At 44.7% G+C, this 13,101-nt stretch overlaps 1 protein-coding gene across 6 annotated transcripts in view; it reads left to right on the top strand.

The window, feature by feature from the left end:
• The first annotated feature begins 556 nt into the window (after positions 1-556).
• LOC147141505 (receptor-type tyrosine-protein phosphatase N2-like) overlaps positions 557-13,101 on the top strand; it is a 46,519-nt gene continuing 33,974 nt past the window's right edge. For 2 of the 6 annotated variants that reach the window (XM_086042112.1, XM_086042114.1), the window contains exons 1-11: positions 557-958; positions 4,220-4,270; positions 4,370-4,483; positions 6,487-6,595; positions 6,656-6,791; positions 6,865-7,138; positions 7,967-8,251; positions 8,334-8,374; positions 9,202-9,548; positions 9,690-9,776; positions 12,625-12,704. In XM_086042112.1, the coding sequence (XP_085898238.1) occupies positions 844-958; positions 4,220-4,270; positions 4,370-4,483; positions 6,487-6,595; positions 6,656-6,791; positions 6,865-7,138; positions 7,967-8,251; positions 8,334-8,374; positions 9,202-9,548; positions 9,690-9,776; positions 12,625-12,704 (1,639 nt within the window). In that variant the 5' untranslated portion in view covers positions 557-843. Of the gene's footprint in view, positions 959-4,219; positions 4,271-4,369; positions 4,484-5,336; positions 5,513-6,486; positions 6,596-6,655; positions 6,792-6,864; positions 7,139-7,966; positions 8,252-8,333; positions 8,375-9,201; positions 9,549-9,689; positions 9,777-12,624; positions 12,705-13,101 lie in introns of those variants that run through there. The other 4 variants (XM_086042113.1, XM_086042111.1, XM_086042116.1 and 1 more) reach the window with 4 other exon arrangements.

Raw genomic sequence — 13,101 nt, 5'->3', positions numbered from 1 at the left:
TTTTCTTGGGTTGTTTTGATCACATGCAGACACCCAAGCGCGAACGCTGCAGCTCAGCTTACCTTTTGGCGTCGCCTGCCGCGCCACTTGGTGTTCATGACTGGCGACCACTCCATGTTTTATCTGTGTGTGCCCCAGCATGTCTTGGCGACCAGTCCAGTGTTTGTCCCTTATTAGACTGACAGCTATTCCATTTTTTTGTACATGTTCTGTGACATTGTCGGGCGACCAGCCCATTGTTTTTCGATTTGTGGTGACATTGACTCGTGACCTATCTTTTGTTTATCTATCTTATGTGTGCTTGACTTGTGGTGACTAGTCTTTTATCAATGTGCTCTGACATTGACTGGCGACCAGTCCTGTGGTTTTTTTCAGTGTGCGTTTTGACAGTTAATGGTGACCAATCCTGTTTTTTTTTTTTTTACTATGGGTTGTGCCTCTTAAGTTAACGTTGACCTTTCAGTCTTTTCAGAGCAACAAAGTGTGCGCTGGACGCCTCCTTTCCTCTTTGCCTTCGGTGTTACCTTTTTCCACAAACGTCCGCCCCTAACTTTTATTTTGAAGGCGAGCGGCGGATGTGCGACGGGCGAAGACATCCGCGCGCTTGCTGGCAGCGGCAGCAGCATCGGCAGCAGCAGCAGCATCGGCAGCATCGGCAGCATCCGGAGGGGGAAGAGCAATCAACGCCCTAGCTTGCAGCCTGCCCGCCTCCGTCCAGGCCACCGACTCGTCTGCCTCTAATCAGGCCGCGCAGGTGCCGCCACGAGCGGGCCACAGGAGTGAGCAGAGCCCGTGAGGAAAGATGGCCTTTTAACTCTCGCTTGGAACCAAAGCAGGAGAGGCATGCCGCCGCCGTCTTCTTCTTCTTCCTCCTCCTCCTCCTCCTCCCTTTGCCTCCTGGTCGTCGTCGTCCTCCTGCGGACCTCCTCCTCCCCCGCCTCGGCTGACAGGCGCGTCGGTGAGTCGCTTGTGCTTCGGAACCACTTGTGCTGCTGGTTCGTGTGCTTCCGCCGGGGTCCATTTTGTGCTTGATGCTGCTTCGTCCAATCGATCAATTAACACACTCAAATGACACCACATCGTCGGAGAAAAAAAAAAGGAGGAAGATGGCAAAAAGCCAACACAATTGGTTCAAACAGAAGACCGGTGCGAAACGTTCATTCAAATGAGCCTCTGATTCGAACGTCTTTCTTTCATTCAGCAAACACACGCAGGCCGTCGTGCGTCACTCACGTCTCTCCATTTAGGAACTACTATCATCACGTTGCACATGTAAATAAGCAAAGAAATCACTCCTAAATCATTGGCCTATGACGTGCAATCATTGGATGCTTCGATATGAATTTGAAAACTTAAATGGGCTTCGCCATCATTATCTAATTACAATGAATTGGCTAAGAACTCATTGAGCTTGCTTATTTTGTCGCATGAAAACAAATTCTTTACTTCTTTCATGAAATAAGAAAAATGTTAAATATCGCAATAATCGCTTTAGTTAACGTCCGTATTGCATGTTTTTCCAATATCGTGCAGGCCTAATGTCTATGTAAGATTTTAAAAGAAGTGTCACTTGGCTAGCAAGGCAAACAAAATCAAATCACCAAATGCGTTTTATAGACGTTTTATACTGAGAATATATGTACACATACAGAATGTGTACATGTATGTATATGTTAACTTGGTGTACTATGTATATTTATATGCAACGACGTGAAAAAAAGTCAATTAGCCTAGAAGCTAGCAAGACATGCGCTATTTAACTATAGTTAAATAGCGAATCACAAAACACGCTTTGTTGGCTAAAGTAAATAAATATGTCCATATACGAAAGAATAGATGTATATTTTTGACGTTGTAATGTAATAGAAAAATAGGTATTTTATGCAACATGTTTAAAAAAAACAGCTGTCAATTAGCGTAGCAAGACAATGAGAACTGCACCATCCAAACACAAATCAATTTCAATTACCAAATAGTCGGTACATAATAAATGCATTTTTGAAAATGTCATTTGTACCCACAGAGTGCTCATCATTTCTGTTTCAGTATATTTGCTGTATTTTGTTCAAAGATGTTCCGTATGTCCACTGTCCCCTATAAATAGTTATTTTGTTTTTGTGTTTAAAACTCTAACATCGTACGTTTGTTTGCATGTGTTTTGGGATTTGTGTGTGTGTGTGTTTTAATGTGTCTTTGCTTATGCATGTTTTGTGTGTTCCTGCGTGTGTGTATTTGTGTGTTTGTGATTGTTTATGTGCCTGTGTGTGTGTTTGTATAGTTTCTTTGTTTTTGGATGTTTTGTGTGTGTTTGTGTATTTGTGTGTGTGTCATTTTGTGTGTTTATTTGTGATTTCTGTTTGTGTGTGTGATTGTGTCTGTGTTGATGCGCCCGTATCTGTGTTTGAATGTGTCGTTGCATTTGTGTGTGTGTTTGTACTCCTCCTCCCGGCCTTCCTGGTAGTCAGGTTACATAATAAGCATAATAAGTCAGCAGCGTGTGGCAGGCAGCTGCTGGACGTCTGTCGATGATGATGATGATGATTTTTGTTTTCCCTTCAGGAAGCAAATTTGTGGTCTTGAGGATGGCGATGACAATTCACTTGTGATTTTTGCATTTTCGTCCTGGTAAAAACAAACAAATAAAATCACGATGCTCGCCTAATTGCAAATTTGAAAGCAGCCTGGTGTCCGTTGCCATGGCGATGCTTTGAGATTTTTAAGCACGCACACAAATGGACCCATCGCGTGTTAGCGGACGGTTGACAGCCCAAAAATGAGGCGACAAGAGCCGGTCTTCAAAGCTTCAGTGAAGACCAGAGGTCAGGCTTGTAAGCTTCAAACCCCAATTTGAAGCCCTAACCCAGGTTTAACTCCCTCATCTGAAACTCAAATTCTTGCTTTGAACCCTAACCAAGGCTTGAAACCCCACACTGGTACAACAGTGCCTTGAAACCCTAATTGAAATGCTTGTCCTTGTTTGAACCCGCACTCGAGCTTGAAACCCTCATTTAAGATCTTAACAAAAGTTAAAAACCCTTCATTTGAAACCCTAACTCAGACTTAAACCCCTCATTCGAAGACCTATCCTTGGCTAGAAACCGTGCCCCGTGCTTAAAATCCCAATTTGAACCCCTAACCCAGACTTCAAACCCTCATTGAAAAAAAGCCTCACCTTGTCTTCAAAACCCTACCTCAGCCTTAAAAGGCCCATTTGAAAGCGCGAGCGTGGCATGAAGCGCTGGCACCGGTTTCATGGCCTCGTTGGAAGCCGACAGATGGCAAAGGAAAGGCTGCGCGCGCGGCCGTGTTCTTCCTGCCCACGAAGAGCAGCAGCAGCAGGTGTCCAAGTGCATCATGGGAAATGTAGTCCTCCTCCTCTGCTTTCCCGCTCTTTCCATTTGCTTTGCTTTGCTTTGCTTTGCTTTGCTTTGCTTTGCTTTGCTTTGCTGGGCCATGACCCATTTCACACGCGTGTGCCTCTCGGGGACATGACCAGAGAGTCACGGCCGCTCCCAAATAGTTGACAGAGCCTTCCTCTTCCTCCTCCTCCTCCTCCTCTTCATCCTTCTCGCTTTTTCCATTTGACGGGAAGGCGTTTCCTCAACAACAGGTGGCAAGCACACAGGAAAACACGCAAGTGTGTGCGCGTGCGGCTGTGTGGCCGTCCCTTTGATGGCCTCACTGCTGATGAGCTGTTGTCATGGTTACGGCATCCGTCGTTTGCTCTGCTCTGCTTTGCTCTGCTCTGTGTGTGTGTGTGTGCGTGTGTGTGTGTGTGCGCCGCCTGAGCGCGTCCCGCACTTGGCAGACAGTGATGTTAATAATAGGCTTGGAACCCTGATTTAAAACCCCAATTTGAAACCCTAACCCAGGCTTGAACCTTGTTTAAAACTCAAACCCTGGCTTGAAACCAGCGCCCCGACCGTTATGCATTTTTCAGGCTGATTCCGATATTTGTTAGAATAAAATTCCGATATCTGATTAATCGTCTGATTGATTAAAAAAAGATTCAATGAATGAAATATCGTTTTTCTTGTCCCTTAATACAACAAAGAATTACAGGCAGAACATTTGACTGTTTTACAATACTTGGTCCTTAACTTTAGCGCAGAGAGAAAAATGGGCAGATGTATTCGATTTTTTTTTTTGGGTCGATTAAAACAAAAAAACAAAGCATGTTTGTTTTAAAATCATCATCTTTCTCTTGTGTTATTTCCAGGTTGTCTATTTGAGCAAGAACTGTGTACGCCGTTTGAGCTATGCGTCAACGGTGAGATTTTTTATTTTTTTTTAAATTATTCGTTGAAGCATTTTGACTTACGGTGCGGCCGGAAGGCGTCCCAATACTTGTGTCCATGTGCGTTTGCAGACGGGATGTTCGGGCGGTGTCACTCCATCCCGGTGAGCGACGTTTATTCCTATGACGTCACCCTGCCCGTCGTGAAACATTTTCGAAAGCTGCTGGACAAGATGGCCGCTACGGGTAAGCGCATGCGCACGCGTGCGCACACGCGCGCACGCGATGCATTGTGCGTGCTGATGAAATGCTGCATGTCATCATGCAATGTTTATTAGAAGAGATGCACATCCATTGTTCAGGCACGGCGTATGGAAGCGTATTGCTGCCACGCTAGTAAAAAAAGTTCTGTATCAAATTATGACATCATACATTTTAGGTTTTAACATGTAAATGTAAGTTTCACATTTTGTGATTTTGTGACATTTCACGGCATAACGCGACACATTTTATCACGTGAAAAATATTTAGTTTTAATGTGATACATTTCTGATCGTAAGATGATCAACTTCATATGAAGTTTCATGTTTTGATGTGGTAAGTTTTACATTTTAATGTAATATGTTTCATGATATAACGTGATAAGCAAGGCAAACTATCACTAAAACGAAATAAATTTGACTTCGCAGAAGCAATTATTTTTCTAAAACTTTTATATAATTTGTATTTGTGGTTATTATTGTTATTATTATTATTATCATCGCCTTTTAAGTGAAACTTGTCACATTTAGAATGTGAAATGTATCACATGAAACTTTTGTAAGAATTGAAATGTGAAATGTATCACTCTGGCGTACTCCTCCGGAGCTGGGAACTGTTGCAAATAGTGAACCCCCAAAAATCTCGTTTTAACCAGATCATTTGCATTCATGACAAGAGTTGAAAGGCTCACTCGCGTCCACTAGAGGGAGACAAAAAGCAGGCAAGCGCCCCCTTGTGTGATGTGCTTATGAGGCCACTTTGCTTTGAGTGACATCTTAAAGCAGTTTGATGGAAAAATGTGACATCAAAAAGAGACAACACTGATCATTTCATGAACGATTCCAGCGAGACGAAGTGGACGAAACAACACAAAGGAGCAGTTAGGACGCCGCGCCAGCACGTGAGGAAATAAAAGTGTCAAGTGTGTTGTCGTCCGCTCCCGAGCTCCATGATGGAGGTTCACGAGCCTGTAAAGTCACTTGAGAGATTTACTTCAAAAATACATTCTTCAAGGTAACTGCTTAAAACGTGTCGGAAGAAAAAAAACATTTCTATGAAGTCTAAACATTCTTCAAAAACGCTGATAAACAATCAATACACGTTTTTGTTGACAAATTGGGGCTGGATGGGGAAGAAAATCCCAGAAAAACAGACAACCCCCACCCCAAACTATTAAAAAAATAGAGACTAAAAAGACAAAAAAAATCCAATTCTATGCCAATTTGCTGGTGCCGAACTGTGAAAATGCATCGAGTTTAGTTTGAAGTTGTAATCTCACCATCCGCCACCCGATAGCAGACATTTTTTTTTTTTTTTTTTGCAGTTTTTGAATGATATGCCGGGCAAACATAGTGCCTCAATATTATTAACACTTTGAGTGTCGATTTTTATGGGGGGGGGGGGGGAATTCAGAACAAGTGATCTCTTCCACTTAATGTTGGTTTGCTATTGAGCAGTCTTGTGCCGTCTTGAATGGTTAATTTCTATGCACTGGAAAAAAAAAATCACAGTATGTGGTTATTTTGTTGTTGGGTTAGCGTAGTGGATCTTTTCAACATGCATTTAGAATTGCATTATGAAAAAATGTCATTGAACATTTTTGTCATTCATCTGGTTCGGAAGTGTGTGAGAAGCGCAGATGAAAAATTGTGGCCCCCTCCGGCCTTTAAATTGCCCATCCTTGAACTAGAATAATAGATTGGATGATCGTCGAATAATTGATTCTAAAAATATGAAACAACCCCCCCCCCCCCCAGTCTTAATGAATTGTGTGGAGCCTGTCCAATAGAAGTCGTCCAGACGACCACCAAGGGAGCGCCTGTTTTGCTCACCTGAACTGCTGCAACCTTAAAATCCGCACCAGAGGAGAAAGATTTTCTGCCAAGCCGGTCAAATGTGGACTGAGCTTGTTTTTTTTCGACTGTTAAGTGAATTCTGCACAATGTCTGGTTCCTCCATGATGTCGTTGAAATTCTGCGCGTGTGCAGGTTTGACGTGGCAGGACGACACCACCCAGCACGTTCTGGCCAAAGAACTCGCCAAAGTGCGGAAGATTCCTCACCGGCCGCCGCTGAGCACGGACGGCACGGACGGCAGGTAAGATGCAAGGGATGACAAGGAGCCAGTGCATGATGGGTAAGCGGAGCTCATTGGCAGGCCGGCGGCCGAGGCCGTGGACCCGGCGGACCGAAGGCTGAAGCCGGTGGAGGCGGAGCTTAGCAGGAACCTGCAGATGTACCTCCAGCGTCTCGGACTTCTACCGAAGGCGGGCGGCGCTCAAAGCCTGACCAAGGTTCATCGCGGGTAGACCCCCCCCAAAAAATCTCTCCGTAGACCACAAAACGGAATGACTTTGTTTTTGCCAGAGCGATGGAGTCCAGTCGGACCTGTACGGCCCCAAGTCGGACCCGACGAGTTCGAAGCCGTCTTTGGCCTTCAAAGTGAAGCAGAATCCATCAGCGGATCGGCTCCAAGTGGTCCTGAACATCCTGAGGCAGCTTCTCTCCACGCAGGCCGACGCCTCGGCCCGCCTCAGACCCGTCTACAGCCACGGAACGGACGCTTCTGCCCCCAGGAACTCCATATCCAGAACCAAAAATCCAGGAGTGTCTGCCAAGGAACCGCTCACCTTAGTGGACGGTGAGTTCCGGACTTAAGCACAACTAAAGATGAAAACAAAGACCGTTACATGTTGTGTGTTCAAACAAAAACACAACTGCTAGCTTAATGCTAACACATGCTAACCAAACTCGCATCAATGACGCGGTAGTTCTAAACATTTCAACAGAGATGTCAATTAAAAAAAGAAAAACAATTCTCACAGGCATATTGTCTTTATCCTCTGCAAAGAATGGCGACTTTTACTGCAGCTTACTGAGCAGTTGTGACGGTCTATTTCAAGTAGATGCGTACGTCTGCATTAGACCGCCCCAGGTGGCCAAGCGCGCATGCCAGAAGGAGCAACGCAATGTCCATTGCAGTGTAGCAAAACGTCTGAGCAAAACCGTTTCACTCTATACATTGTGTTTGATTATGTCGTTACAGTATGTTTTTATAAAATAGAATGGAGCGGTAGTTCTCAAACTCAAAAGTACCACCTAAAAGAAAACAAATACCACCATAATGACCATTAAAATACAGTGGTTTAGTAGGCCTAAGTGGTCATCCCAAAAAGAGACAGATTTATTTATTTTTCCTTAATAAGTACATTTCATATGATGAGCCACTGTACCATTATTTACCCTCTTTTTAAACATCGACAAAAACACATTATAATTTTTGTTTGTTTTGGAACATGTAATAATAACACTGCCATAGTATCCCATTCATTTCAATAGGGAAAGATGATTTGAGGTGCAAGTGCTTTGAGTTGCGAGCGTGGCCACGGACGGAATCAAATTTGCATCTCAAGGCACCACTGTCACTTTGAAATGTCTTGCTTCAGTTGTTCCAAATGTCCTCCTGCAGAGAAGTTCATCCAGAACGTTTTGAAGAACATTGGCAGGCAGCACCTGGACGTGGACAACCTGACGCCACACGACGTGGACCAGCTGTCCAAGCTCATCGCGGACGCTCTGCAAGTGGTGGACAGGGACCGGACGGCAGACCGGCATCAGGTCCGACCCGAGCCGAGAGATTTGGGAGAGCAGCTGAGTGACGGCGACGAAGAAGAAAAACAGGAGGCTGCCAGAGATGAGGAGAATGTGGAGGAAGCTCCAACTGTGAAGATGACCTCTTCTGACCCACCTCAAGGTCAAACACGACAACCGGCAATCGCAAATGACGCGTGAGTATTGATCACATTAGAAATAAAGGGACATTTTTCTGCCAACAGAAGTCCAATCACCGACTAACGACGGCAAAGTGAAGGACAAGGTGAGCCTGTCAGACGTTCCTGCTATTAATGGAGTTTGACGTTTGGAACTTTGATACACTCAATTCATCGAATCGTTGCACCTTTAATTCATAGAGACCTACCTCCTGCGGTTGTGTTAAACGGCTAAAGCTAATGGCGCATGTAAAATAGAGGTATGCTGTAGTTTTGCTAGATGGCTAAATCTAGCTGTGTTTGTAAAAGAGGCGCACAACATTGTTTCATATAGAGGCGCTCTATGTCGCGCCAGCTGCCTAAAATTAATGCTAAAATGAAGGCACACTATGGTTGTGCCAGCAGACAAACTAATTCCCCATGTAGGATAGATGCACTTTGTGATCGTCTTAGCTGGCTAAAGCGAAATGAGTATTCCGTGGCCATGCTAGGTGGCTCAAACCAACTGCGCGTGTGAAATTGTGGCACTCCGCAGTTGTACTAGCTCGCTAAAGCTAATGTGCTAGCTGGCTGAAATGAATGCCAAAAAGTCACATTACGGTTGTGCTAGCTGGCTAAGCTAATGGTTTGTATTGTGTTCATTATCTATAGCGAACGAGCGAGTTGGCTAACATGATTGCTAAAAGTGTAAGTCAACTAAAGACGCAATGGTTGTGGTAGCTGGCTAAAGCTAATTGTATGTGTAAGATAGGTGTGCTACAGTTGTGCTAGTTAGCTAAAATCAACACAGCACAACACTAAATGTAAAATCAAAGCTTGCTAACAAACCAACGCTGATGGTGCTTGTAAAATAAGTGCCCTCTGCTGTTTTGCTCGCTGGCTAAATGGACGTATGTTCATAGAAGTGTGTTTTGGGACATAATTTTGCTTCCAGGCTGGCGGCGAAAATGTTTTCAGCAAACTTCTGGCCTATTTGGACCAAAGAGCCTCCTGGTCTTCCACGGCTTCGCCTCCTCCTCGTCCCCCTCGCCGTTGGTCGGGCCTGGAGAACGTCCGCAGCCGCACCAGCGAGGCGGGCGCGTCGGTCCAAAAGAAGGACGCCTCGCAGTCGGTGGAGGAAGTGTCGGAGGTGGCGGGCTGGGTGAAGGAGGTGGCGCCGCCAGCGCCCGCCGTCAAATACCAGGAAACGCGTCAGAAGATGCCCGACGAACTCCAGCTGGACGTCAAGGCCGGCGGGAAGGAGGCCAACGACGTCTTCGGATACGTCATCACGGACACTGAGTGAGTTCCCGCAAGCCTTGCCCGTTCATGGAGAAATTTCATTCCAAATGCAATTCAGCAGTCTTCAAAAGCTCCCAAAGCTGTAGGATGTCACGTGATGAAGTGATGACTGGGGTTTTTTTTTCTATTTGGCTTCCTCAGCGCTCTTCAGACGGACCAAGGTCTGCACATGATGGAGATCCTGGCTCGCATGGCCAGCATCCAAATCACCGACTTTGACGAGTTGTCGTACGTATGATCGCCTTTTCTCTTTTTTTCCATCTGGACTGGTTCACCAATCCAAAGATGACAGATGATCTCAAACCGACCGCAATGTTTGATTTCAATGACCACCAACGACCCGCCCACTGCTTGTTAATCCAACGAAAACCCGACTCGCCATTGGCCCAGCAGTACCTGGGTTGGGATCAGCCCTTGCTAGTTGGCTACATGCTAACACTTTACAGTGGACAGTGTTGGCATCCCCATCCCTCCCCCAAAAAAACGATGAATCGATTAAATGGCTGAATCGCCCAGCCCTATGTACTGTACATCACAAATTTTGAGCACACTTTTCCTTTTCCTCCTCTTCTATCTTTTCTTCCCGTCTATTTGTGTAGAGTAGCAGAGGCGTTAGTGTCGTAGAGGAGTTAGCATAATGGGCCAGTTTCCCGTCTGCAGCAGCGACGCACTCGCAACACTTGAGCCAAACATGCACTCCTCACCACACCCACACTGTGACTCGCACGCCAATTTCCACATTTGCAACCACAGAAGAAATGTGAGAACCAAAGGGGCTTTTGCATATGTGATTGTAAACACAGCCACATACTTTCAACCGGGGGGAAGTATGTATGTGTTTATTTACGATGCAGAAGGTGTCGCCATCCATCAAGCGGACGCGAGCGATTTCCCGTCGCGGCGTTGGCCTCGGTATGGAGACGGACGACGACGTCACGCGCGTGATAAATGTTCGCGCCCCGTCGCCGGCGGCCGGCAAATAATTGTCACATTTTTTTCCCTTCATATTTTGATGCTTTCATACGCGCTTGTTTGCTAGGTGATTTATCGATTAAAACAAGCTCGCTAGCATCAACGCTGATTAATTTTGGCCCGGTTGGGAAGTGTCGGTTGCTGTTGCCATGGATACCAGTTACAATTTGTGACTAAGTAGCTGCGTATTTCAACGGTTTAAACTCGGAAGCAAGTCTTAATGTTGTCTTAAGTAATGTCATGGGGGGGGGGTCTTGCTTTAGCCAGTCTATTGCGTCATGGAAAAGTGTCAGAGGAAGAAAAAAAAAAAGTGTCAAAAAGGAGGAAGCGTCATCAGCTACAGTACATGCGGGGGCGGAGCCACGGGTGGCCCACCCAGATTGACAGACTGCCCACCCAGTGAGATTCATGAAAAAATGATATACTTCTAATTTTGGGGTCAATTATTTCTGAATTTGTGTTTGTTGTGTTTTGTATTTGATTGAATATTAAGAATGGCATCATTGTGGTTGTCTGAGGAAGATCCGATCTTCATATTATTCAGTCTGTCATTTTATGTGAATATACGATGCGGCGGGAAAGGAAGATTGTCCTCAGTGAGAGAAATATTCAGGCCCATCCTGATTTTTCCAGGCCCACCCATTAGCCACGTTCTGGCTCCGCCCCTGAGTACATGTGTTAAAAAGAAGAGTGTTAATAAGTGCACGGGTGTTAATAATAAGAACAGGGAAAAAGAGAAGTGTCAAAAAGAATGCGGTAATAAGTGTTAAAAAGGGACCTTTTGTTCATAAGAAATGATAAACAGAAGTTTGAATCAGAAAAGTCTTAGTAAAGTGACGTAAGAAGGTGTTTTAAAAAGAAGCTAGAGAAGAAATGTGAGGAGTCTTAAAATAAAAATATGAAGTGTTCATAATAAAAGGGCCAGCAAGAACAAGAGGGTTAAGAAGAAAAAAGACAACGAAACGTGTTGAAGTGAGAAGAAAATAGCATTTAAAAAGACGAAAAGTGTAAAAAAAAAAAAAAAAGGTGTTGATAATGGGAAGTGTTGGAAAGATGAAATCTTGAATTAATAGTGATGAAGAAGAGAGGTGTTGAAAAGAAATCAAGTGTTTGAAAAAGCATTCATTCGGACAACAAGGTGTTTCCCCAAAAAGAGGAAAAGTGTCCAAAGAAGAAATGTCAAGAAAGGAGTTCAAAAGAAGGAAAATGGCAGAAGAAAAGTGTTGAAAAGAAAGAATAGTGTTCAAAAAAAGAAGTGGAAAAAAGAAAGATGTTGAAAAACAGAAGAAAAGAGTGTAAAAAATAAAAGCATTAAGAGAGGTGTTAATACAAATTGTTAAGAAGGAAAGGTGAGAAGAAAGTGTTGAAATATTGTGTTATTGTGTTAGTGTTAAAAGGAAGTGTTATTTAAAAAAAAAAAAAAAGTTTTAAGCTGAAGGAAGGTGTAAACAAGAAAAAAAGGAAAATGTAAAAAAAAAAAAATAAATAAAAAGTGTTAATAAAATGTCTTAAGCTGAAGGGAAGTGTAAACAAGAAAAGTGTGAAAGTGTCGTCGTGGTCACAAAAGCGTCGTGGGTGGGCGCCGGGGACGCGGCCTCCATCTCGCGGGGGTGGGCGGGCGCCCCCGTTTGAGCAGCAAGAAGAAGAAAAGCTTCGACGGATGGGGCGGCCGACCACACGCACGCTTTCGCCACCTTCAGATGTATTTGGCACCCGCCGCGAAAGCTGGAAAATGGCCGCCTGACACAAACCATCGCTTTGCACGCTTTTTTTTTTTTTTTTTTTTTTTCTGTGTTGCTTGCAAAACTTTTGCATTCCAACAAGCGTTGAAAATGTAAAACGTGTCACAAAAATGTTTGTGTGGTTTGGAACGAATTCGGTGAATTTGACACGATGACACTTTTTGGGTTGAATGCGCAATTTCCAATTTCACCACTAGATGGCACAGGTACACTCTTCATTCATTGTGATGACTGGACAAAGGGCACAAAAATCCCACTTCCAGTTTGCAAATTCGATTTTTTTTTTTTTTGCTTGTCTGGAAAAATGAAATATTGCGGACATGATTCCCATTTTTTTGTATATGGTTGTTTTTGTGTTTCAGGGTGGTGGGACCTGCCGTGACGTTCAAAGTGAGCCCCAACCGGCAAAACGTCAGCACGGCGGACGTGGCGCGAGTGGCCGGTAGGTAACCCCGGAGGTTAAAGTTCATGTAACAGCAGACGTGCTGTTGCATCGAGAGGCAGCGTTGACGCCTGTCACGTGCCGCCGCCATTGTGAGGTCGCAGGTGGCCCTGCGCTGACCTTTTACTAGGAGGGGGCAAAATGGGCGGCCGTGAGAATGGGCCCTCGGGGATAGGCCGGAGGTCAGGGTCAGGAGAGCAAGCGTTAGGTATCTGAGGTGCAAATACGACCGATTCCCAATCTAATATGCAAATGAGTTGCATGGTATTATTTTTGTCCACTTGGCGTCGCCATTCCTCCACTTCTGTCGTTTTGTATCTGTGATGTTAAAATGCATGTGGCTTATAAAGGCCTGGTGAGTGACGTGGGTGTCAGCCAATCAGTGAAACGTTTGCTG

This window comes from Filicampus tigris, chromosome 10 (genome assembly GCF_054856515.1).
Source record: "Filicampus tigris isolate MCC_2025a chromosome 10, RoL_Ftig_1.0, whole genome shotgun sequence".
NCBI classification, from domain to species: Eukaryota; Metazoa; Chordata; class Actinopteri; order Syngnathiformes; family Syngnathidae; genus Filicampus; species Filicampus tigris.
The sequence above is the reverse complement of the archived record's forward strand: the minus strand, read 5'-3'. Positions and strand labels throughout refer to the sequence as shown.